The 25,786-nt window shown below is 38.8% G+C and overlaps 3 protein-coding genes across 4 annotated transcripts; 1 reads left to right on the plus strand and 2 right to left on the minus strand.

The window, feature by feature from the left end:
- The first annotated feature begins 144 nt into the window (after positions 1-144).
- Positions 145-5,533, plus strand: LOC108427157 (phospholipase A and acyltransferase 4-like). The gene is made up of 4 exons (XM_017697115.2): positions 145-626; positions 3,480-3,585; positions 4,311-4,579; positions 5,060-5,533. The coding sequence occupies exons 1-4, from the start codon at positions 516-518 to the stop codon at positions 5,177-5,179; spliced, it is 606 nt and encodes a 201-aa protein (XP_017552604.1). The 5' UTR covers positions 145-515; the 3' UTR covers positions 5,180-5,533.
- A 1,801-nt stretch (positions 5,534-7,334) lies between these two features.
- Positions 7,335-16,311, minus strand: LOC108427738 (histone acetyltransferase KAT5-like). Of its 2 annotated transcripts, none has more exons than XM_017698188.1 (15): positions 16,263-16,311; positions 16,108-16,174; positions 15,147-15,215; positions 14,867-15,003; positions 14,177-14,245; positions 13,355-13,522; positions 13,118-13,186; positions 12,081-12,143; positions 11,299-11,547; positions 9,532-9,621; positions 9,242-9,382; positions 8,967-9,060; positions 8,692-8,851; positions 8,440-8,521; positions 7,335-8,175 (listed from the first exon to the last, which is right to left on the minus strand). In XM_017698188.1, the coding sequence occupies exons 1-15, from the start codon at positions 16,275-16,277 to the stop codon at positions 8,041-8,043; spliced, it is 1,608 nt and encodes a 535-aa protein (XP_017553677.1). In that variant the 5' UTR covers positions 16,278-16,311; the 3' UTR covers positions 7,335-8,040. The 2 variants fall into 2 exon arrangements, with proteins under 2 accessions (XP_017553677.1, XP_017553685.1); XM_017698196.2 differs by having other exon boundaries at positions 7,335-8,197.
- Positions 16,312-19,669: 3,358 nt separating this feature from the next.
- Positions 19,670-25,695, minus strand: zfpl1 (zinc finger protein-like 1). The gene is made up of 8 exons (XM_017698209.2): positions 25,545-25,695; positions 24,269-24,385; positions 24,051-24,162; positions 23,573-23,766; positions 23,133-23,205; positions 22,275-22,457; positions 21,878-22,001; positions 19,670-21,489 (listed from the first exon to the last, which is right to left on the minus strand). Exons 2-8 carry the CDS (start codon positions 24,368-24,370, stop codon positions 21,303-21,305), a joined length of 975 nt encoding a protein of 324 aa, XP_017553698.1. The 5' UTR covers positions 24,371-24,385; positions 25,545-25,695; the 3' UTR covers positions 19,670-21,302.
- Positions 25,696-25,786: the final 91 nt, after the last annotated feature.

A 25,786-nucleotide genomic window follows, 5' to 3' on the forward strand; every position in this document is an offset into this window, starting at 1 on the left:
CACTAGTAAATTAAAGATGGAAGTGGCCGTCTCAGTAAATTTGAATATAAACTCAAACATTGAGAATCCTGCTGCTGAAGCTAGTCTTTTAGGACTTTTCCTATCTAACCTCACAGCACAGTTCATACTTTAAATAGGCTTGCTTTTAATCCTTAACTACTTCCATGAGTTGACACTGCAGGTCACTTGCACTGATCTAGGAACAGTGTTAGATACTGAAATGTGCCTCATGCAATGAAAGGGGAAATTCAATTGTGATCCCTGTTCAGCTGTAACAAGAAGCTCCTACCAACACCCCGCTCTGTTACTCTAAGTGGATAATCTGATCTAAGAGTGAGTTTCCTGTGCATCAACCATGGCTCTGGTCAATACTAGCTGCAGGACTCCAGGAACATTAATTTAACAGTGATTGAAACGGGTAATGTGATTTCTTCTGAAATGATGGAATCGGGGCCTATTTGGCTTGGGATACCAAGATAAATTGGGAAGTTATTTGGAATCTAGAAGTTTGGACAATGTGTGACATGCGACGGTCTCAAAGCTGGAATGGCAGTGAACTTATGGTGGAAATTAATACAAACTCGGCATTACCCAGATGGGGCAGAAGAGTTATTGCACCAACTTTGGTGAGTAATGGCATGTAACTAAGGTTCTGAGTTTCTGGATTGTAGTCATGAGTGCCCTTTGTGCTGCACATGATTTATTCATTTATCCAGAGAGAACACATACAACCATATGCAAAATATTGGGTGTCCTGGATCAAATTACATGTTGATTTTGTAAGTGAAATTAGCTTCAGCATATTTTAATGCACAATTACTGTTTATTTGCTGAATTTAACACAAACTATAGCCTGTGCAGTTCAGTAGTATTACACTTTAATAGAAATTGTCTATTAAAATATGCAGAGACACCATATGTGTTTGTTGAAGTTAAACTTATTTTCACTTATAAAACCAACAAAATGCAATTTGTTTAGGGGTTTTCACATTTTGCATGCAACTGTATGCATGTGAATATACAGCCCCTGGCCTAATTACATATTTTGTTCTAAATATCCTTAAAATCCAGTTCTCTCTCTAGTGGAGAAACAAACGTTATATCTAAAAGCATGAAGATTATGAGTGCTTTATAGATCATCTGCCAATTTATTTGCCAATAAGTGGGAAAATGCAGTAATTTTTTTTAAATTCACAAAATTCAGTATTGCATTCAGTAATTCTAGAGCTACAAAGTACACCTATAGTAAGTGGACCTGAGAAAATCTTTGGTTGGTGTACCAAATAAAGTAGCCAGAAATTGTTCAAATAAAATCATATAATATCAGCAGCAATTGCCAAACTGACCTACAATAGAATAGCTTATTTCAGTGGCAGTGTGTAGAGATTTGCCAAGTTTGGCCAATATTGGAATGATACACTACATATACTCAGTTCAGACATAAAAACAAATAAATGCATTTTAAAAACAATGATTTAGTTTTCTTCTTTTTGGAAATATCTAAAAACGGAAAAAAAACAGGCTTTTACATGCCTCCTTGCATTTCTCCGTAAATGTTCCCACTGGTCCCATAAACTGAGAGATATGACAAAATCTAAAATCTTGATTCTGTATGCTTAACATATATATATATATATATATATATATATATATACACACAACCCCAATTCCAATGAAGTAGGGATGTTGTGTAAAACAAATAAAAACAGAATACGATGATTTGTTCAATTGAATACACTACAAAGACAAGATATTTAATGTTCAAACAGATAAACTTTATTCCATTTTCCAAGCCGCTTCTTCATCGGGGGGGTGTTGGAGCCTATCCCAGCAGTCATCAGGCGGAAGACAAACTTTATTGTTTTTTGCAAATATTCACTCATTTTGAATTTGATGCCTGCAATACATTCCAAAGAAGTTGGGACAGGGGCAACAAAAGACTGGGAAAGTTGTGGAATGCTCAATAAACAGCTGTTTGGAACATTCCACAGGTGAACAGGTTAATTGGAAACAGGTGAGTGTCATGATTGGGTATAAAGGGAGCATCCCTGAAAGGCTCAGTCCTTCACAAGCAAGGATGGTGTGAGGTTCACCACTTTGTAAACAACTGCGTGAGCAAATAGTCCAACAGTTTAAGAACAACGTTTCTCAACGTGCAATTGCAAGGAATTTTGGGATTTCATCATCTACAGTCCATAATATCATCAAAAGATTCAGAGAATCTGTAGAAATCTCTGCAAGTAAGCGGCAAGGCAGAAAACCATCATTGAATGCCCGCAACCATTGATCCCTCAGGCAGCACTGCATTAAAAACCGACATCATTCTGTAACGGATATTACCACATGGCTCAGGAACACTTCAGAAAACCACTGTCAGTGAACACAGTTTGTCGCTTCATCTACAAGTTAACTTAAAACTCTGCCATGCAAAGCGAAAGCCATATATCAACAACACCTGAGCTCATCTGAGATGGACTGATGCAAAGTGGAAAAGTGTCCTGTGGTCTGACGAGTCCACATTTCAAATTGTTTTTGGAAATCATGGACGTCGTGTCCTCCGGGCCAAAGAGGAAAAGGACTATCCGGATTGTTATCAGCGCAAAGTTCAAAAGCCAGCATCTCTGATGGTGTGGGGGTGTGTTAGTGCCCATGGCATGGGTAACTTGCACATCTGTGAAGGCACCATTAATGCTGAAAGGTACATACAGGTTTTGGAGCAACATGTACTGCCATCCAAGCAACGTCTTTTTCAGGGACGTCCTGCTTATTTCAGCAAGACAATGCCAAGCCACATTCTGCACGTGTTACAACAGTGTGGCTTCATAGTAAAAGAGTGCGGGTACTAGACTGGCCTGCCTGCAGTCCAGACCTGTCTCCCATTGAGAATGTGTGGCGCATTATGAAGTGCAAAATACAACAACGGAGACCCCGGACTGTTGAGCAACTGAAGTTGTACATCAATCAAGAATGGGAAAGAATTCCATCTACAAAGCTTCAACAGTTAGTGTCCTCAGTTCCCAAACGCTTATTGAGTGTTGTTAAAAGGAAAGGTGATGTAACACAGTGGTAAACATGCTCCTGTCCCAACTTCTTTGGAATGTGTTGCAGGCATCAAATTCAAAATGAGTGAATATTTGCAAAAAACAATAAAGTTTATCCGTTTGAACATTAAATATCTTGTCTTTGTAGTGTATTCAATTGAATATAGGTTGAAAAGGATTTGCAAATCATCATATTCTGTTTTTATTTATGATTTACATAACGTCCCAACTTCATTGGAATTGGGGTTGTATGTACCACAACAGTAATAAATAAGTCCCTTTCATATTTTTGCTCTATCACCCAATCATACTTTTTTTCCCTAAAGCATAACACCATCTGATTTTTGATATTTAAATGACCAACACATGGCATCACATCTGATGCTTTACCCATAAACAATTTTCATATACTCATGTGTCAAATATTTTTGTTTTCAGTATGGTAAGCCACAACCAGGAGACCTTATTGAGATTTTTCGAGGGACATACCAACACTGGGGTTTATACATTGGCGAGGGTGACATCATTCACCTTGCACCTCCTTGTAAGTGCATTTTAAAAATGGACCTACCAATGTCTTTCATTCTTAACAGAAGAAAACTGTGAAACCACTAGAAAATAAAACAAAACTAGGCACAAGAAGCTGTGGGGACCAAGCATCCGAGATCAATTCAATTTTTATATGCTATACGGATAGTTTTAAGACCAAATCTGGTTCAACAAGCATGTTTTTCAAAATGTAAATAATTGCAGAAATAAGTTAATAGGACATGTCTTTGTTTTTGTTGAATAATGCCACCTAATGGATAATTGGGGTCAAATTTGATACGCTATTACAGATTTCCTAAATGTAATTCATCTCACATTACAAGAGTTATGGGCCAAAACCTGAAATGTTGCTCTATAGTGCCACCATAAGACCAACTAAGGTCATTTCACTTGCCTGAGTAGTGGGTGGGATACCACACCTACCCTCAAAGTTTTAGTATATTCTCATCAGTCAGTTTTAAGGCTGAAAAAGAAGCTGTGAATTTTGTAGTTCTGTAGTTTCGTAGGTTTATTTTAATTTTAATGACTTAGCAAATGATTCTGCATCATAGCTGCTGTGCTTGTATGCTCACAAAATGCCTGTTTCACGAAAGTCCATTATGACTGGACATGATTTTAATTTATGGGGACACTTCAGATTGTTTTGAATGTAACCAGCAGATGGCATAGGTCGGCACTTTCCCTCCCCATTGTCCTTTATCCGTCTTCTCTCTACCTCAGGTGAGACTGCAGGAGCTGGGCCTAACTGCTTGATGTCCGTTCTATGTGACAAGGCCATAGTGATGCGCGAGGGGCTACACCAGGTGGTGGGCCGTGACAGATTCCATGTCAACAACCTTCTAGACTCTAAGCACAAGCCAAGGAGCATATGTGTCATTCTGCGTGACGCGCTTAGTCTGGCTGGCCTAGAGATGCCCTACTGTGTTCTGAGAGGAAACTGCGAACACTTTGTAACAGAGTTGAGATATGGGAGAGCGGAGTCACGACAGGTACATGATCCTCTGTGTACGTGACCTTTATGTCCAAAGGTTTGTGGACTGTGAAAATAAGTTAACATGCTTTAAATGACCTGGATTTGTATGTTTTTACTCCATTTTTCTGTTATTCTGTTAAAGTTATTTATATCACAACATAACAACTGTTGTTTTCTTGAGCTCTCAAGATATTCATGCCATTATCATGATATAATTCATGTTATCTCAGTAAAAGAACTTTATTTTTGATCATTTGATCATGACAAATATAACGTTTTGAGAAAACCACAGCCCAGTGCTGGGCTGTTTTGAATGTAGCTTTATACTCCTCAAGCTGATACTTGGCAATTGTGTGATGACCTACAGAGTAGGTCTGGTGCTTTGGTTTGGTATTGAAAAGTGTCTTATTGGACAGCCTAATCTTTTAAATGGAGATTTTCATTAAAAATCACATATTTTTATGCTCAGTAACCTATTCCTCTCCCCTGTGTTCAGATTCATTGTGCAGTGAAGATTGGTGTGAGGACCATGGCCATTGGCATGAAGGTTCTAACTAACGCATCAAACGTCACCAGAAAAAAAGAAAAGTCTTTGAAAATCATCCCGAAACTGTGAAAGCAGGAGAACGTTTGTGCCTTTCCTTTGGAACCAAGCTTAAGACATGTATAATTTGGCTGGCTGCCAGTTTCTGTTCTGAACCGCGGAACAAATCATACACAGTACACACCTGCAGGCACCACATCACTATTTTTTTTTATCATTTCTTTCTTCATTGGTTTTCATGCTCATGAAAGGCTCATTTCACTAGACCCACATTTTCACCCTTTATTTACAGGCACAATAACAGACTCATATGAACTGCTTTACTCTTTAAATGAACTGTATGACATTCTTACATTGGACCTATTATACTTTCCAGTATATTACATGATGAAGTTACACTGCAAAGGTACTTTTAAGATGCCATAACAGATGGTCAATAAAGTTTATTAACTGCTGTATTGACTCATGTCGTCGGCCAATGTACAGTAAGAAGCCTGTGTTCCATTTTACAAACCCTGTTCCAGAAAAGTTAGGAACAGAAGGTAAAAAGCAAATAAAAAACAAAGGAGCATTTTGTCAACTGTCAATGTACATATTTTCTTATCAACTTTGAGTGTTTTGTAAATATACGCCAATTCCAAATTTGATACTTGCAACACTTTTCAAAACAGTCGGGACGTTTTGACTGGGAACTTTGTTTTGACAACGTATGACTGGCACTTTGTGAAATAAACACTCCACAGGTAAACAGGTGATGCCATCATGACTGGGTATAAACTGAGCATTCATGAATGCTAAGTCACCACTTTTTTTTTTTTTTGTTGCAAAAAACTGCATGAATGAATAGTCTAACAATAACATTTCTCAACATACAATTACAAAAAAGGGCAAGGCCAGAAACCAATATTGAATACCTATGACCATTAGACCCTCAGATAGCACTGCATTAAAACTGACGTCTGTAATGAATGCCGTCGAGAATACTTTGCAAAACCAAACAAGTTAGTAAACACAGTTTGTCACTGCATCTACTAACACATGTTAAGACTCTGTTACACAAAGCGGAAGCCTTATGTAAACAACATCCAGAAACATCACCGACTTCTCTGGGCTAAAGTTTATTTGAGATAGACTTATGCACTGTGTTCTTCTTGAAATAAAAGAAGTTATATTCTCTGGGCCACAGAAGAAAAGGACCATCCAGATTGCTACCAATGCAAAGTTCAAAAGCCAGTGTCTGTCATGATATAGGGGTGTGTTAGTACCAATGAGAAGGCCCCACTAATGCTGAGGGGTACATATACATTTTGGAGCAACATATGCTCCCATCTTGATGACACCGTTTTCAGGGACATCCCTGCTTGTTTCAGCAAGAAAATGCTAAGCTGTCAGGACCTCCATGGACCCTCACAGAGCAGCTACTATTTGGGTGGTGGATCATTCTCAACACTGCAGTAACACTGACGTGGTGGTGGTGTGTTATTCTGTGTTGTGCTGACCGAGTGTGCTCAGACACAGCAGTGCTGATGGAGTTTTTAAAACATCTCAGCATCACTGCTGGACTGAGAATAGTCCACCAACCAAAAATATCCAGCAACAGCATCCTGTGGGCAGCATCCTGTGACCACTGATGAAGGACTGGAGGATGACCAACACAAACTGTGTATCAGCAGATGAGCTTTTGTCTCTGACTTTACATCTACATGGTGGACTGACAAAGTAGGAATGTCTAATAGAGTGGACAGTGAGTGGACACAGGGTTTAAAAACTCCAGCAGCACTACTGTCTGATCCACTCGCACCAGCACAACACACATAAACACACCACCACCACCACATCAGTGTTACTGCAGTCCTGAGAATGATCCATCACCTAAACAGCACCTGCTCTGTGAGGGTCAATGGAGGTCCTGACCACTGAAGAAAAGGGGAAAAAGGTGCTAATAAAGTATGCAGAGAAACAGATGGACTACAGTGCACCTATATAGAAAGTGGAGCTGATAACATGGACAATGAGCATTGAAACGAGGTGGTATAAAATTCAGTATGTGGCACATCTGTGCTGTCAATGTTCTCAACAACTGATTCATATTCCCTTTAACACATTTCAGAATGTCTGGGGATCTAAATGTTAGTGATCAGTATTTTCTTTAACCATTTTCACCTCATTAGTACTACAAAGAAAATAGCTTGTCACCAAGCAAACAAAATACTCTTATAAAATTAGACCCTTTTAGCTATAAGTAGTCATTTATTTTCTTTCTTTTTTAAGACTGACAGCTGTACAGGTATTCCAATTTACATTCATGTAACAGTTCAACATGGCACACAGACATGCAGTAATACATTTAAACTTCCTTTACAAAAAGAGAGAGAGTGAGAGAAAATAATGTACATTATATACAGTCTGTAATGATCAGTACTCAGCTTTAGCCTGAGGGGGTGAATATGTGATGGTGGTTATGCAGAATCCACAAGTCTCTGTTCTGATAGAAAATACCTTAAATGACCAAACATTGCTCCTTAAAGTCATCTCATTTGACACTTCCACATTGTGAAAGAAAAAAAAAGAAGCTGTTGTGATTTCTTATGAAACCTATTAATTAAGCAATTTGTTTAGAGACATGAAAAATCTCACAAAAAAGGAAAATATGAACAACAGTGAAGCGCCTCAGAAGTCCACCAATGTCCAATGTTTAGATGAAGACCAAATTGCTGATTTCAGGAAAAAGCAAACATCTGTTTATAGCTGCTGGTCACTTAAGCAGGAGAACAACAAGCAATAATAAACTTTTTTCATTTTCAAGTCTTTAAAAGTCTGATCGTGACAAATTTGTTACTTAAGGTCTGCAAGTTCTGAGGCCCACTTGGTCATCCAGGTTTTTAGGAGGTCTCTGAGCTTGTGTGCTATGGGCCCCACAGTGAAACATGTCTCTACCACTTGCCCCTTTTGCTCCAGTCTTTTGGGGTGAAATGCAGACATTTGGGGTCAATCCGTAGGTGGCGCTTCTGCATGGCACGTTCATGACCCTCTACAATGTCCTCTGAGAGAGTGAGAATATATTGACCCTGAGAATGAGAACAGAGGAGACTATTATTGGGTCAGAATGCACACTTAATTCCTCCAACCTGAAGTTCAGCCTCCTGACGTTAGTATACTATTTACTAATTTATGGATACATTAACATTTCTGAATTACAGCCTAAAAGTGAAGTGAAATTTTTGAACAAAATCTTGAAACAAAGATGCGTTTTACCTCAGGACAGAAAATACTAATTTGTCATGTGACTTTGTAAATACTGTGAAGTGATATTAATAAGCATTAATAATTACCTTGTAGTAATTGATAAGGTTGAGGTACTGTAGAGTTGATATTACATCCTCTTTCTTTACACTGGTTATCTCGCTAATTTCACTACAAACAAGACAAACAAATCTGCATTACTTTTGAGCTGATACCAAAACAATAAGTGTATAGTTGTACAACAAATATTCTATTTATGGTAGCCTATTGAAATACATATTTAACACAATGTATGTCTACTTCATACAAGTCTAAAGTGTATAAAGGCAGAAGCTGCATACTTTATGGTGATTTGCGGTCGTTCGCCGTTGTCTGATTTGAGCTCCATGAGTATTTCCAGAATAGTCTGAGACCAGTAGGAGCGGTAAGACAGCAGACCCAGATCAGACAGAGGCTTCTCTGGTGTACCCGTCTTCCCTTCAACCTTAGACAGCTCATAACCTGAAAAAAAGACGGAACAAATAGCAGACAAAGCATTTATCAGATTTTCTGCAAAGCAAAGAGAAAAACTCAGGTAATTTTAAGCACCAGCTTTGTTCTGAACTCAGAAACTCACTGAACTCAATCAGCAGTTTGCCGTAGCCTCTCCTCTGATATGGTGGCAATGTCAGAATACAGGCCACATTATAATCTTCTGTTGACTCTTTTTCCTTGGAAGAGTAGCACACAATGTAAAAGCATGGTTGAAATTAATCAATTGTTGGAGCAAGGCAAATAATTCAATTAGGTATGTGTTTTAGTTTTGGCAACACTAAAAGAGGTGATGTGTTACAGGTCATGTCAACTACACAAGACGTCTGATTCTGTGCAGTAATTCTCATAAAAATGTACCTTAGAGAAGTAGCCGACAATGTGGAAGCCCTTGGAGTCATACTCTGTCATAACGTAAAAGAGGAAGGGGTCTGTGTCATAGTACAGGGTCTTGTGGTCAAGGAAGCATTTTGCCAGTAAACACAAATTCTGGGAGTATGTCTGCAAAACAAGCAACAAGTAACATTTAAGCTAGTATAATAAACATTTAAGATGGTTTCTGACAGATCTTACAGCAACCTTAAATAACTTAAATCAGTGTAGATAAAACCGATACTAGATTAACTCCAAGAAATATGACAGCAATTTACCTTGTTTTTCCTGCCATCAATCTCAAAGAAGGAGATGGTCCCTTTGCGGTAGATCTCATTTCCTGGAGGATGCCGGAGGTTACACTTTGTCTGTTCACAATAAAGAAACACAACACTTATCTAATGAGTTTACCTAGTGATGAAAATTGAGCTTTTAATAATCTTTTGTTGTTCCCCCAACATGAGATACTGAAAACCTAATCTAAAAATATATTTTGGTATCTGTTCATACCATTTAAAATAAAACTGTGTTTAAGCTGAAGTAAAATTAACATATTAAAATAACCATTCATTTGTTGAGAATCAAAAGTTTTTGATTATAAATGTACAACCCCATTTCCAAGAAAGTTGGGACACTGTGAAAAATATAAATAAAAACCAAATGCAATTATGTGCAAATCAAATAAAGGGTGGGAATAAAAAGGTGGGACAGGGGCAACAAAAAGCTGGTAATGTTGTGTAATGCTTAAAAAACACCTGGTGGTTAACTGGCAACAGGTCAATAACATGACTGGGTATAAAGTAAACATCCCAGAGAGGCTGAGTCTTTCACAAGTAAAGATGGGGAGGGTTCACCATTCTGTGAAAGACTGCACGTCCAAATAGTGCAACAATTCAAGAAAAGTTTCTCAACATAAGAGCAAAGAGCTTTTGCTTTTCATCATCTGCAGTACACAGGAACATTGAAAAATTCACAGAATCTGGAGAAATCTCTGTATACAAGGGACAAGACCAAAAACCGGTATTTGCTGGCTATGATCTTTGGGCCTTCAGCTGACACTGCATTAAAAACAAACATGATTCTGTAGTGGAAATCACTGCATGGGCTCAGGAACACTTCTGAAAGTGACTGTCTGTCTTTGGCGCTGCATCCACAAATGCTAATTAAAACTCAAACACTAAGAAGAAACCACATATAAACAGGACCCAGAAAGGCTGCCACCTTCTCTGGGCCCCTAGCCCATTTAAAATGCACTGAAGGGAAGTGAAAAGGTGTCCTTTGGTCCAACAAATCAAAATTTGAAATTCTTTTTGGAAATCATGGACACTGTGTCCTCCAGGCTAAAGACCACCCAGCCTGTTATCAAGGCACAGTTCAAAAGTGAGTACATGATGGTATAGAGGTGCATTAGTGCACATGGGATAGGTGACTAGCACATCTATGAAGGCACAATTAATGCTGAATGATATATACATTTTTTGGCTACATGCTCCCGTCCAGATGACGTCTTTCTCAGGGAAATTATTTCAGCAAGAGAATTTAAAACCACATTCAGCATGTATTACAACAGCATGGCTCCATATTAAAAGAGTCTGATGAAGAAGTGATGAAGCACAGTGGTAAACCACTGCGATGACCAAAATTACTCTGAATTCTACCTTGCTAGATAAATGCTACAGTTGAAATTATACAAGTAATATCTAGTAATCAAGTAGTAAGACAGGAGAAATCAGATATCAACGAATGACATTTCTCATTCTGCAATATAATATTAAGCCTTGACAACAACCAACAATCAGAAAAAAAAACAAATGTTTGAGGTTCTTAATCCTGTAGCCACCACCATTAAACATCGTAATTATTTATCTTAAGTTAAATGGTTAAGCAATAAATTAAAAGCAGAAAATTAAATGTAGGGTCTAAACCTCAATGAATGTTTTCACACTCCCTTTAAATGTTACACAGCTTACACAGGCCCTCTAACACTTCAACTCAGGAAAGCTTTGTAATAAAGCCCTGGGAGCTGTGGATAATGCGTCTCTCACCAGGTGCCTCTGCAGACACTTGAGGCTCTTGAGGTACTTGAGGCAGAACTCGCAGAGGTAGAGGACGGGCAGAGAAGTCAGCTCCTGTGGGTACGGTGAGAAGTACCAGGGCTTGAGCCGATGACGACCCAGCTCGATGCAATCAATGTTCTTCATGCGTGTGACAATGTCATCATGGCTGCGGTCCGACACCAAACTGCCAGTCATACGGGGCGCAGATGGAATTCCATCTGAGCTGTCCTGAGAGTCCTGATGCCGGGTGGAGTTTAGGGAACAAATCACAAAGCAGATTCTCAAAGTCATGTATTTACAAGTGACGGCTCTTCTGTACTTTTAGAGTGTATTTCAGAGTGTGATGAGAGTTTTAGGGTAAAATTCTGAACTTAAAATTTGAGACAAATAAGGAAAACAATTTAAATTGGCTTGCCATTAATAATTAGATAAAAATGACCAATTACTTCTTTTTTTGCTTCTAATTTTTTCTTAAATGGGCCTACACTTCATTTTGTAAATTATAAAATCCTTGCTGATGAATGCTTTCAACCGAAAACACAAAGAAATAGATTTGAACTCTTCTCTAACGTTAGCAGATCCATCACGTTATCATAAGATCCAATACATTTAGAAACTCTCAGATCAGATGCTGAACTATAGTCAGGTCTCCCTTTCTTTGTCCTGAGTTTAAATGAAGACTTTTGTACAGCACTCATGTATGTGTGGCCACTGCTCTCTATTCTCTGACAGACACAGCAAACAGGCAATGGTAAAGAAATGAGACGGACCTCTCCTGGCGGCAGACAGCCACTGGCGTTGCGAGGGCTGTTATACTGGAATACCTTTATCATCTATCAGAGAAAGAAAAGGGGTTGCAAAGGCTTTGGGACACTTTCATTTGAGAGGGGAGGAAGAAAAGTTACAGCATAACAGATTTTACTCTTTAATAACAGGGTGGGATTGATTTCCAGTCTTTGTACTGTTTTCCTGCTCAATAGATACTTGGTAAGCACAATTTGAATTTAATATTAAGTCTTGTCAGTGCTAGACAAAGAGCCATTCTCAGGTAGAAGTGTGCAGGAGTATGTTATCAGTAGCTTTAGCAGGTGTGTATGAAGCTCTCCTGATGGGCATTGTAGACTTTGCATCATCACTGCTAGTGTATTAATAACAAATGCCTGTGTTCAAAGTTTCCTAGATATGAATAGCTATCTGGATTTCATATCTACATTTCTAATCGATGTCTGGACCCACATTTTAGACAAATAGATGATGCATGTAATGGGTAGGGATGTCCTGACCATATTTTAATGGATCATATTGGCTGCATTAAGCCTGATCCAACCCTGACTCTTTGCTTTGAGTAACCAGTTAAAAGGGCTCAACATTTAAGGAATGGTTCACAGTTTTCACCTGGCTTTCACTTGGCTAAGACTTGTTTGGTGTCCGAACCTTGCTTCAGAGCAGTCTAGGTCACTAAAAATCTTTTTGAGTAACCTAGACTTCTATTATATTAGACACACAGCTCCACTGCACTTACCTTACTAACTGTAATGTTCTCTAACTATTATCTGTTAAAATACAAAGTATCAACAGAACCTCAATCATATATGACTCACGTTTGTGACAATAACTAGATCCGGACATCCCTAATAATGGGGCAAAAAGCAACATATTGAAATGACAATGTAGTTCAAACATGAAGTGGTTTTTCAATAAAATGAACATGGGAGTGCAGACACAAACACACAGTCTTAAATGAAACAAAGTGGATATTAAATAGTGAATAAAAGGTTCTGAGGATCAGAGAAATCATAGTCCTTACCTCATCTGTACCGCAATTCTTCCTCTTTCTGCCAGGCTGAGATGGGAGAATACGCCTTGTTGTGCCGTTCTGACAGAGGAGAGACCACACACATAATCACAAAGGTCATTTTCCCCTACACCCTAGAACAGAGTGGTAAAAGCTATATTAATGACTAAAACATACACTTTCCACAACAGGTACAATGTCTGTGGATGTTCTGGAGCAGAGAGAGAAAAAGTTTATGTCGGCTGTTACCGTGGTGATGGAAGTGAGCTGTTCATCCTCTCTGGATTTGGTGCTGAAAGCTTCTCGGACTGCTGGGTACACGGACGCCTGCGAGACCTCTGTAGAGCTGGGGAGTGAAGGCACTGATGTCACAGCAGAAACTTGAGATGCCAGTGAGACAGACTCTGCTTTTCTCTTCTGCAAAATGCAATCAGAATAAGATCAAAACTACCTTTTTTAAAGAGACACAAACATGCAACATTCAAACAAGTCTTTCTACCACAACCACTATACTTTTTTTAAATATACATTTGCTAAAAAAGTGAACAAAATTATGCACCCAAAAGTAAGAACTGTATTACTGAGATCTTTAGGTAAACATGATAGCCCACATCACACAGACTACACAATAAATAACGTACATACTGTACTATTCAGAGTAAAATAGTCAAATATTTACACGTTGCCTTGATTTGCTGCTCTAACAGGCATGTTAATTAGGATTTTCTTACCCTTTTTAAATGTTCATTGACAAGCTTTGTCTTCAATCACTGTTGACTTTACTTGATCAACCAACAATCAACATGTCCTAAGGTGGTTCTTCTTCTGCAAGCACTTATTAACTGTGGCCATATACTCCTACCATCTGGTGCAATATAGTCTCAAAGACAGGTAATAAAAATTAGGCAAAAGTCACTTTAAGCACATCCCTCCCACTTTGTGGCAAGTGTCAAGAGAGGACGTCATCAGGGCTTTTACAAGAAGCACAGAATATTGAGCCCATCCATTCAAATGTCTTGCAGTAATTGAAAAGGGTGTTTTTAGTACAGAATGGGCAAAGTTTATCAGTACCGGAGTGGGAAGGGTTTTGCCTCTGGAAGGAGCTGAAGCAGACTGAACGTTGAGATCTAGACTCTTCCTCTGAATTTGAACAGAAAGGAAGAGATCAGAATTAAAGAGTACAAATCATGTGGACACCTGTATATAATTGTGACTTTTGTTCTGGTAATCTTGTATTAACACATCCCTGGATCTATCTTTAAACTCAAGTAAAAACAGCTCAAAAGGAAGAGCACACAGCTCCAATGCTGATATGACTGGATTGTATTCAAAACGTCCCCAGGGAGGATATTTCACAAAACAAGGTTTCTAACCAAATAACTATAGCCCAAAGTTAACCATGTCGCATAGGAGAAAAGTTAAGACACATTCCAACTGGACAGTCCTCACTGTGGGTTGAAGTCATTCAGCCTTATTCAGAAAACCTTTTTTGTAAAACACCTCCAGGACAGATAAGAAAAGGTTTGCCATCAGCTTTGTAAAACAATTTCACATGACAAAATAAAGAAAAACAAACAAACAAAAAAAAAAGCATGCTTTTAAATATTTAATATATTCATATAAGTTACAAAGTGTAACAAGCTGTGTGAGGTCTTACTACTGCCACATTTACAAAATAAAAGCGGCTCCAACTTAGTGGGACTTCAGAACAGTGCAATGAACATAGGTGGGGTAAAAACTATCTAACGTGGCCTCTCTTACCACATCTCTGTCTGGTGAGCTGGGCCGAGACCCAGGCAGGCCGTTCTTTGTGGGTGTCTTTGCCTCCTTCTTTGGGAACTGGAGCTTTTTTATGTCCAGCCGGTCTGGAGTGACCCATTCATCCAGACGCTTGTTAACTTCACAAAATAAACACATGAATAAATAAAATAAATAAAACGCCAGAATGTGGCACATTACTTAACTGTAAAACACCTCAAAACTAGTTAGCGCAAGTCACTAACTCTCAAGTTATTGGCTACATACAAACAAATGTACTTACAGTCAACATAGTGAACATAGTACAGCTTTCTCCCAAGAGTATCTTTGACGCTGAGAATTTCTGCCAATGCTAGAGGGGATGAGAAATATCACAGTTAAATAGCTAACAGATTTGAAGCAATTGCATCATCACATATTTAGGTATAGCTGAATTCTTTACAATCAAGTAAAACATTACAGAGGAAAGAACAATTAGCTTCAGCACCCTGAAGTATGACTGGTTTAAACATTTTAAGTCCTTAGGTGAGTTATTTCACAAAACAGGGTTTCTCACCTTGATCCTGAACCTAAGCGCAAAGTCAGGTTTGCCCAATAGAAGAGGGAGTTGGGATCAAGTCATTCTGCTTTACTGAGACATTCAGTTTTGTAAAACATCTCCAGGACACTTTATAAACAAATGGGTTTGTCATCAGCTTCGGGAAACAACTTCACAGCCTCCAGAATAGAATTAGAATTAACAAACATTTGTCACTGTGTTTGCACTGTTAAATTAAACCTCTGCATTTAACCCATCCATGCAGTTAAACACCCACATACATGCACGCTAGTGAACACACACACTAGTGGACAGTGAACACACTTGCCCGGAGCAGTGGGCAGCCCTATCCACAGCGCCCGGGGAGCAATTGGGGGTTAGGTGCCGTGCTCAAGGGCACTTCAGTCATGGACTGTCAGCCAAAGGGATCAAACCAGCAACCTTCCAGTCACAGGGCTGGTTCCCTAACCTCCAGCCCACGACTGCCCCACCTACTTCGCATGACAGCAATAACAGAAGGCAAGTCTGACTTTATGTACAATATATGTTCTCAATAGAACTATAGTGGTATGAGGTTGTTTCATTATTTGCTTATATATCGCCTTGAAACCTGTCTATTGTTTATATGTTGCTCCGTCATGACAGCGCGGTGTTTGTTATTATTCAGTTAGCGCGTTAGCTGCGGATGCTAACGGAGAGCTCTTACGCCACTCGTCTTCATTCTCCTGATTTTTCCGGAGCACAGGAAGACGGCAGCCCTCCACGATCTCCACCTGCGAATATATAACATATTAGCGGGTTGAGGCAGCTACCTGAAATATGTTTATGGCAATATAAGCAAGAGATTCATCAAGTACTCACCGACGAGTCCGTCATTTTGGCCTTCAGTGTTTTCTTTTTCTTCTTCGGCGTCTTCTACTTCTTCTTCATTGGCTTTCAGGCGCACCACATCCAAAGTGTTGCATTAGCGCCCCCACTAGACGCCCCCTCCCTTCTAGCCCCTAGAGGTGGCTAGAAGCCTCTAGCAATTTTTCATTCATTCAGAGGGTTTGGTGTGAAATGCTTCGTTCTAGAGAAACTCGCTGAGTCAGAATTGTTCACCGTGGTGGTGATAGAAACCAGACTTCTGAAGAGTCTGTTGCCTCTAAAACCTCCCTCCCAGAAAGGTATTACATGAAATGGTTATAAACACACTGCCTGAGACCTTATTCACAGAAGTGCTGTGATAAGGGCTCAGTCTAATGCGTATTTTAATTAATTTAGTCTAATCAATTCACAAATGTACCCCAAATTCATAGAATATTCCCCAAATAAAACTTCTTTTTTTATAATTACCACATCATCAAAATATGAACACCTAACCCCCCAACTGCTCCCCGGGCGCTGCGGATTGGGCTCAAGTGTGCTCACTGCCCCCTAGTGTGTGTGTGTGTGTGTATGTGTGTGTGTGCGCTCAGTGGAGTGTATGTGGTGTTTCACTTCATGGATGGGTTAAATGCGGAGGTGAAATTTCCCCATTGTGGGACTAATAAGGGTCACTTAATCACTTAATGACCATGCTCCTCATGCTAAACTGCTGAATGCACTTTTAATGGTGGTGTATTTTCTGGCATAATGTTTAACAAGGAAATAAGTAGTTTTGGATGTAGCCATAAGCCATAGATCCAGTCCCAAATAGTGACAAGGCCACAGTAAAGCCACACAGCGGATGCTCCAGAGCACCACTGCAGGACTGCGCATGTGTCAGAGAAATGCAGCCTTCATTGAAGGACACCGTCACCCTAAATGCTTCACGCACAGTACAAAACCATGTAAAAAACTGAGGAAATGTGGCACCAGAGTTTGCTATTAAATGTAGTGTAAGCCACCTCCACCTCATCATCAAGCACATTGAGACTCGCCCTAGTACTGTGTTTCACTTGTTATGATAGGCTGGTTGGCACTAATATGCCATTGCAAAGACTATTCTAATGATATTTTACAACATTAAAGTGCCCAGATCATGGAAAATGAATTTTTCCTCACTGTTTTGAAACAAAACACTTTGAAATATTTTGTAAACACAGACCAAATTCACTCCTCAAGCTGTCCAGTCCATGTGTGGAAAGATAGAGACATGATGTCACAAAAACATATTTACATACAGTATATCTGCATATTAATTCAAAAAATCTTCTCCGCCCATTCACGCTGAAGTTATAAGAAGAGTTTCAGCCTTGACAGCTGTTTGAATGAGGCACCATACAGGGCAGCCAATCAGAATGGAGCTTATTTACATAGATCAGTCTTAAAGGCACAGAATCAAAATCAGCCTGTTTAAGGGCTCCTTTGAGCAGGTTTATGTATTGGAATTCATAATTAATTACCATTTTATAATCTCTTTTTAACTCTTAGAATTAAAAAGAAGTCTCAAAAAGGTGTTTGTTACTGAGCCTTTAAGACTGAAATAAGATAAATGAGCTCTATTCACAAACCTGCACTGAATTATGCCTCATTGAAAACATATTCAGAGCTAGACCACAGCTCAGAACTGCAGTGCAGGTGAATGGGCAGAGCTAAGGTGTTGAATATGTTGATGCATATAAATGAAGTGAAAAATTTTTTTTTTTTGGCTACATCACAGAAACAATAAACTCAAAACAAGCTGCACTTGCATGTATGGACTCTATGGACTGAGTAGTAAATGGATTTTTTAACAGTGTTTACATATTACCTCAAACACTTTTTAAAAAACGGAGGGAAATTTGGTTTTCCATGACATGGGCCCTTTAAATGTTTGATAAATATGTACAGTTATCAGTGTATTTGTGTTAATTTCATGGTTAGCTGTTCCTGGTTGTTGGTTTCTATTGGTATGTGCTGGGCTGTATGAATGCATTGCATGGACTCATCGCACTGTTGTTAGTCTGTGAGTCACAACTCACACCCCTCACTCAACAAAGCAATGCAGTGACATTCTGGTGCTGCAGAGTCAAAAAGATTTTTTTATATAATTCTCTGCAGATTTTTTCTAATGACATTTTATTTTCAGCATGTTAAAAATCATCTTCCCTCTTCCACTATGTCCAAACATGTCCAGATATTCCTTCAAAGAGTCCCTTACAGAGAGTGTTCTCAGTTTCAATATTGGATCTTAGTACGGGAACCTCTCAGTTAAGCAAAGAAATAAATTGGGTCAGACGGTCACCCAGGCCAGTAAGATCACTGGAGATAAACAACTGTCATTTAAGTGTTTTAAGTATGTGTCTATTTATTTATGTGCCAGATTGCCAAAGGCAAATTTCCATTTCATGCTAATTTAATGGACAATGAAGTTTTCTCATCGTACAATGGGGGTGATAGGAACCAGGGGTCGTAACGTCTACTAAACATAATGCGAACATATTTCATTTATTATCCAAAATGATCTGCGAAACCAACAGATGTCAGAGTGTTTATATGCAATAATGATGAAAGTAAAATGCAGTAAATCAGGAAAAAAGTTTTCTTTGGATATTATTTTGCCCTCCACATAACCCTCTGCCAAAATCCCTATTTCAAAACTACTGTAAAACAATATATCAGTCCCCAGGAAATGTATGTGTAGCCATTTTTTAGAAAACTGTCTGTGAGCCAGCTTTTAGAGGCATTAAATGCTTTAGTTATCTAGTTACTATCACTACTACGAGAACAATTCTCACTTAATAACCTTCCTTAGAATGGTGCATCCTACAAATGCATCGTCCAAGGCCTAATTAAGTCCATGTTTTCATGTCACTACCATGAAAACTTTATTTTAGCTACACCCCTGCATTTCAGCATTTTAGAGCATATAGTGACTGCATCCCTGTCCCTCATGGCCACATGGTGAGCAGTTAGATCCCACTGTTTTTTTTTTTTTTGAAAATAAGTGAGTAATATTAAAGATGGTCACTACCTAAACACATAATTCCGCAATCAAGTAAACTTTTTTGTTTTACTCAAAATTTGTATATAACTCTATTTGCTGTTTCTATGACAACTAGAAAGACCTCTCTAAAAATTTTGAGTCATAAAGCTTTAATTAGTGAGAAAAAATCAAGTTTCTTTGACTGCTTCTTTGACTTTGCCTGCTAATTTGATCTGCTCTGTCATTGCACCATGTAACAATAACATGTTTAAGGCAAAAACTTATACTATGGTAATGATGGAAATATGATTTATCATGCAGCCCTTTTACAAATAGGTTGATGCATTTTTCTTGATGTGTATATACCACTGAAACACAGTGTGAACAAACAGAAATGAGCTTCACTTTTTAAAGTTCATCATTTAATAGCAAGATTGCTGTGAACAGAGTGAAATCCTCAGAGTTTAATACTGTACTATCACGCATCTCTCCTACAGGAGCTCCTGTGTCTATTGTAAAGTTCATACAGTACAGTGTCTCCCATCACACATTTAGAACCATTTTTAAGTAAAGAACAGCAGGGCCAGAAACATAGAAGGGGAGGAAGTGCAAACGACAGTGTAGTGTTAACACAGCCAGACATGATTTCAATATCATAGTTTTCAATCTGATATACAGACAAAAATAAATCTTAAAGCGCAAAAGCCACTCGGGACATTCTCTGGGGAATTACGATTTCCAGCACAGCTCTGTGGATTCAGTTTTAATCTGATAATCCAAGTATAATTTGGAACATACAAGAAAGACATACAGGAAAAAGTGTTAAACCAAATGATCTAATCATTTAAAGGCTCTGTATCATTCTTCCCATCTACATTCCAAAGATTTGGTATAGACTTGTACTACAACACATCTTCGTTCCACTGGTTGTAGATTCTGTTTGGAGCTTGCGAAAGGCAGACTTGGAAACAGATACAAGAACCAATTATGGTACAACACCCATGTTAAGGGGCTACAACTTGGGATAACTGACATCAGCTGATATCAATTTGTATTTATATTTTAGACTTTAAATTGTATGTGCAACAGTTTTAAATAAATAGCATTTTACTGACTGATAGTATTGTCAGTAATAAATGGTTAAGTTTTTAAAATTCAAATAAACAGCAGAAACTCAGTCTTAAATATTCTAATAATTGCAGCACTGGGGTGGAACTAACTCAAATTCTTTGCCATTTTGTTTTCTGTTAATTGCTTCTTATTTCTTTTCATGGAAAGAGTTTTTTTTTGTTTGTTTTCTTCATGTTCCAGGTTAGGTTTGAATGTATTCCACTTGTTTATTTACCATCATGGTGTTTGTGTCTGTCAAATACATAAAGAAAGGGTGATTCATATTAAGGTCCTCAATGGCACACGTTTTCTAAAGTTCTGTCCTGTTGAAGGGCAAGTCCCTCAGATCCAGATGATGCCACTACCGGAAAAAGTTGAAAATGATTTGTGATATCTTCACAGATACAGCTCGCTAACCAAGGCTAGTCAACATCAGCGAATATCGGCAGCCAACCAACATATCAGGCTCTGTAATGAATGTCATATATTAAATTGCAAAACACCTAGAAGCATAATGCATATGCTTTAAGAAAAAAGTCACCTCCCCAACACCCACCCGATTACTGCGTTTTAGTATACACGAATGCATCAAGAACTAAAGATGGTCTAACATTTACACACTCTTCTGTCTTCTTAAGTGCACATTCAATGTCGACTCATAGAAGACAGCATCAGTAGATACATTGGTATAAACACTTTTGCATCTGCTGGCGGCCAGTCTAAGGAAAGATATGGCGGGAAACTTCCTTTAACCCCCAGGCAGAAAAAGTGTTGGGTCACCATTCTTGCAGTGCCACATAGGAGGCATCTATTTGCTGGTCCCAGCGCTCTGAATGTCTGTTCCTGCTTCCATTTTGTTCTGTTTGAGCTGGATTTTGTGGTGAAATGCACCACAGGTCCGGAAGCGATAGGCCTTTCGCTCCTCACATATTGCCCACCCTGATGTTAGGGTTCAGCATGGGGTCCAGGTTGGGGTCTTCATCGGCCGAAGCCCGGCCAAGTTTAGCCATAATGATAATGAGCGTGAAGAAGCCAATCATTCCTATCAGCAAAAGCATGATGACTCTCTGCTTCAGAGTCAGGGTTTTTCTCTTCGTCCCCAGGCGGTTCCTATCGAGAGGTAGAAAAATTGTTGAGAGGAATATCATATAAAACACTGGAACTAACTAATAATAAATTCAGCCATCAAAGTTTGGCATTGGGCATGGTGATCTTAGGCTGATGTGCAGAGAGCATCCCATTTTCTCTACTTTGCTTTTCTAAGGAGATTATAAAAGCTATGTATGTACATCTAAATGCATGCATCAGCAATAGGTGCAGCCAAATTCACAAATTAGACAGGGTGTCTCCATACTTTTGGATAAACGGTGCATGCAGCTAACCTTAAGAACTCTAGAATTAGGGTATCACTATCATTTTACTATACTAACTAAATCTAAATACAAAATTACATGATCAACTGAATAGCCTGGAATTACATTTTTATTCAAATACTCACTTTAAGATCTGTGCAAACCAGCTCAAGGCTGGTCTCCGCCGGTATTTATCATCATCAAAGTCAATTTGCGTCACTGAAGTGTGGCCTGATTCTCGTGTGTCATACACTTTCCTTGGTGAGGAGGCTGGGAGAAGATACAGGATATGAGTCAATAACAGTGGAAGCAGCATTCAGACACAGTTAAAAGCAAAGTTAGGAACTGCTTGGGCTATTTTATTGCACAACAACCTACTGCAGACTGTTGCAAGTGGGTTCCACGGAGTCCAGTGACTATTATAAGTTTATGTTTATGGAATGTAAACACCACTTTCAATTTCTGTCTTATGGTTCATTTACCACAGTTAGCATAAAGCTAAATTACTAAGAGAAACATTTAACATTATAGGAAACACTCTACCTTTGCTGATAGTGATGGTGTCAGGCGCAGTGGCTGAGATCATGTTGATTACGGAGTGCTCTTGGACCCCCAGCCCTCCATTATTGTGTGTGCTGTGGCTCAACCCCATGTCCTGATGAGGAGGCACCGGACTGCTCGTCGGCTCTGGAGTGTATGAGGTGGACACGGATTCCGCAGCCGAGGCTGACGTGCAGATTAGAGGATTTTTATAAAAGACCAGCCATGAATCTACTTGAATAGGGGGAGAGCTTAAACCCCCAAGCTAGTGTTTAAAAATATTTGAAGTCTCTGATAAAATATATCATAAATAAAATAATTTGTAAAAATAAATTAAATAAAGTTGTTTAGAGGTTGGACACAAAATAAGCAATACATTGTGATTCTATGTATTTATTCTCATGTCAGTTTTTCCCCAAAGAAATAAATGCTTATTGCCCAGATAAATAGCTTTACATGTCATTTTCCCAGATGGCCTACAACTTTTCCACAGCACTGTATCTGCACAACAACAAGTGTGGCTTTTTCCTGGTTATGCTTTTACCAACCAGGTGAATAGCTCTTTTTTTTTTTTTTTTTTTATTTAAATTGAAGGCAGGATTTCTTGCGATGAAACCACAATGTTGTGCCTTACAAAGCATCACATTCATAATTCAGAGTGTGCCAATAGATTCACTCGCTCTGATAATGTGCTACATACTGTAATAACAAAGATACTAAGGTAGAAATACAATGAGTCTGGCTGTGGAGAATTCTACATGCTAAACACTTTTCAGATGGAGTTAACCAACATGCAACCAGTCTCAAAAAGTTAGATATAAAGAAAAGGTCTTTGAACGAGTAAACTCTTTAGAAACTCACCATCAAAAGTCCAATCTGTATAGTCAGTGACATCGTGTGATGTGTTCTCCTCAATTTCATGTTTGTCTTCAACCTGAAGAAAATGCGCAAGACATACAGAGTTTTAGAAGATCTGGAATAAACCATCATTCAACATCCAAGAGTATGAGTGTCAATATTATACAGTTTTTGTATTTTAGGTCGATGTATTAGGTTTATGTTGTATTATGTGCCAAAAACATGGTTTTTACATGAACATTTTCCTATCCCTAACTATTAAACAGGCTGTTTTTTTATTGTGCCATTCTGTTCTGATTGGCTGTCCTGCATCATGCCTCATTCAAAAAGCAGCGTGGGTTGAAACACTTCTTAAAACTTCGGTGCATAGGTGGGGATAAACTGCTATAGGCCACATAGGCTTAGACCAACAGTGCATCAGCAAGGTTTGTCATAATACTCACCAGTGGAAGGCCCAGTCCTGCTCTGGCCCAGTTGACCGAGGAGAGCTGTGATCTCAAAACGTCAGCCACAGGACTGGCCAAATTTGTGGGAGGGAAGACAGGTCCCTGACAAGTTGGGCACTGATAACCCGCTGGTGCCGTATACAGGGGCAGCCGTGAAGCCAAGTCATTCAGACAAGACCAATGGAATACATCTGAGATGGAATAAAAAGAGAAAATGGAGATGATCAAATATTTGATAAAAAAAAAATGTATTTATTAAATTTTCTTTTCTTATTTGCCTGCCTAGTAATACAGAACTTGATATTTGGCCCCATTTAGCCCCAATGAAGCTATTTTTGATAGCTTCTCAGTCTTAGTAATCTTTTCATTATCATCATGTAAAACAAGGTCATATAAGACCTCATATAATACGTGACCACTATCTAGCCACATTACTAGTTGGCACATACATATGGCAATTTCTAGACCTACTTACCATAGCACACCAACCTCACAGTATCCTGGGAATTTAGAGGCTGATTACACAGAGTGCAGTTGGGATTGTAATCACTGTCCTGGAGCCATTGCAGGTAGGACTGTACTATACACTGCACAAAGGAAGAGCAAGAGAGTGAAGTCAATACACAAAAGTAGCACTGTAGCTCACAGGAGATCACCTAGTAAACAGCTGCTCAAAGGAATTAGATCACAAACCTTACTGTGATTGGACACCAGGCAATGCTCACAAACGTTGACTCGATGCTCAAAACAGAACAGGTTCGTAACCTTCCGCTTCGGACACTTGCACAGACCCATGGTCTGCCTGCTTAACTACACACAAACACACCCAATGTTGTCACTTGTTGTAAGTCACCCAGCACACAGCCTGTTCACCATTCTGCCATCAGGCAGGAGATTCTGCAGTATACAGGCTAGAAGAACCAGGTTAATGAACAGTTTCTACCCCTGACAGCTTCTGAATAAGCTGTGAGTCCTTCCCCAACTACCATTTCACTCAGTCACTTTGTTAGCATTATTAATATTATTATTATTATTATCACTACATCATCTCTGCTATGGACAACAACACTTTAACACTAAGTCTCTAAAATGTATATATTCTTCAGAGATTATCCTTTGTTTAATATAAATATATTTGTACATTGCAGAGAGGATTTTTAGATTTTTTTATATGTGTATATTTAACATATCAGTTTCAGTATTTTCTTGCATTTTTATTATTACTTTGCTTACTTTTTGCTGAGTAATTACCAAAGCCTCGCCACAAGCATTTCCACGCATGAATGTCCTGACATGTTGTTCAAATGAAAAACAAACTCTATTTTACTATTTTATCACTACTAAATGTAAAAACTCAAATGACACTTGCAGGTCCAATGCTTATTCCAGACAGCAAATAAAACACTGATATTTGTAATTACAATTAATTTGCATTTTTTTCAGTTGTAGACATCTGTAGCAACCCCTGGTTTCTCTCACTAGGATTGTAGAGAAATTGGAATCAGTAGCTTCGTTTCTCTACGGTGCATTACATCATTTCAATCTTAATCATTTGAACGATTTTGTACACATCTCAACCACTGCATTATACATAAATTGTGAAAAATCGACGGGATTCCCTTTAAATAATAATAGGCTGTGTAGGAAACAGGAGCTTCAGCCAGTGACTTTAACATACCTGGTAGATTCGGCGTTAAGTAACGCTAACTACTTCAACATGTCCAACTAAACGAAAACCTTAAACCAGTATGAATGGTCTCTACATATTTATGCAAGTTATCTATGTGTCAAAGTAATAACAGCAAAGCGGCTATAACTGTAAGTCGGACACAGCAGTCATCCGTTAGCATGTAGCTCGCTAAGGTAACCCATCTCTGGCAGATCTGTTTACAGTGACGTTAGTCGTTTTCACACGAACTGTCAAGAAGCCGAACACAATTAACGTCCAAACTAAGGCTACTCCACTCACCGGGGATGTGAAGAATCACTAGAGCTCAACACCTTTACTCCAAAACTCCGAATTATGGAAAATGTCCTCGTCTACTTATTCCACTCCATGTTTGCGATGCAGGCTTTCGGGAAGCATTTTTGCCACGTCTCTTCCGCAATGTGGTGACTTCATATGTTGACACGGGTTCTAGCTACTTGCGTAAGGAACAGCGCCTTCTACTGGACCAGCGGCTACATTAAAACATTTTGGTCCTCAGCAGC

Source organism: Pygocentrus nattereri, chromosome 23 (assembly GCF_015220715.1).
Source record: "Pygocentrus nattereri isolate fPygNat1 chromosome 23, fPygNat1.pri, whole genome shotgun sequence".
Lineage (NCBI taxonomy): Eukaryota > Metazoa > Chordata > Actinopteri > Characiformes > Serrasalmidae > Pygocentrus > Pygocentrus nattereri.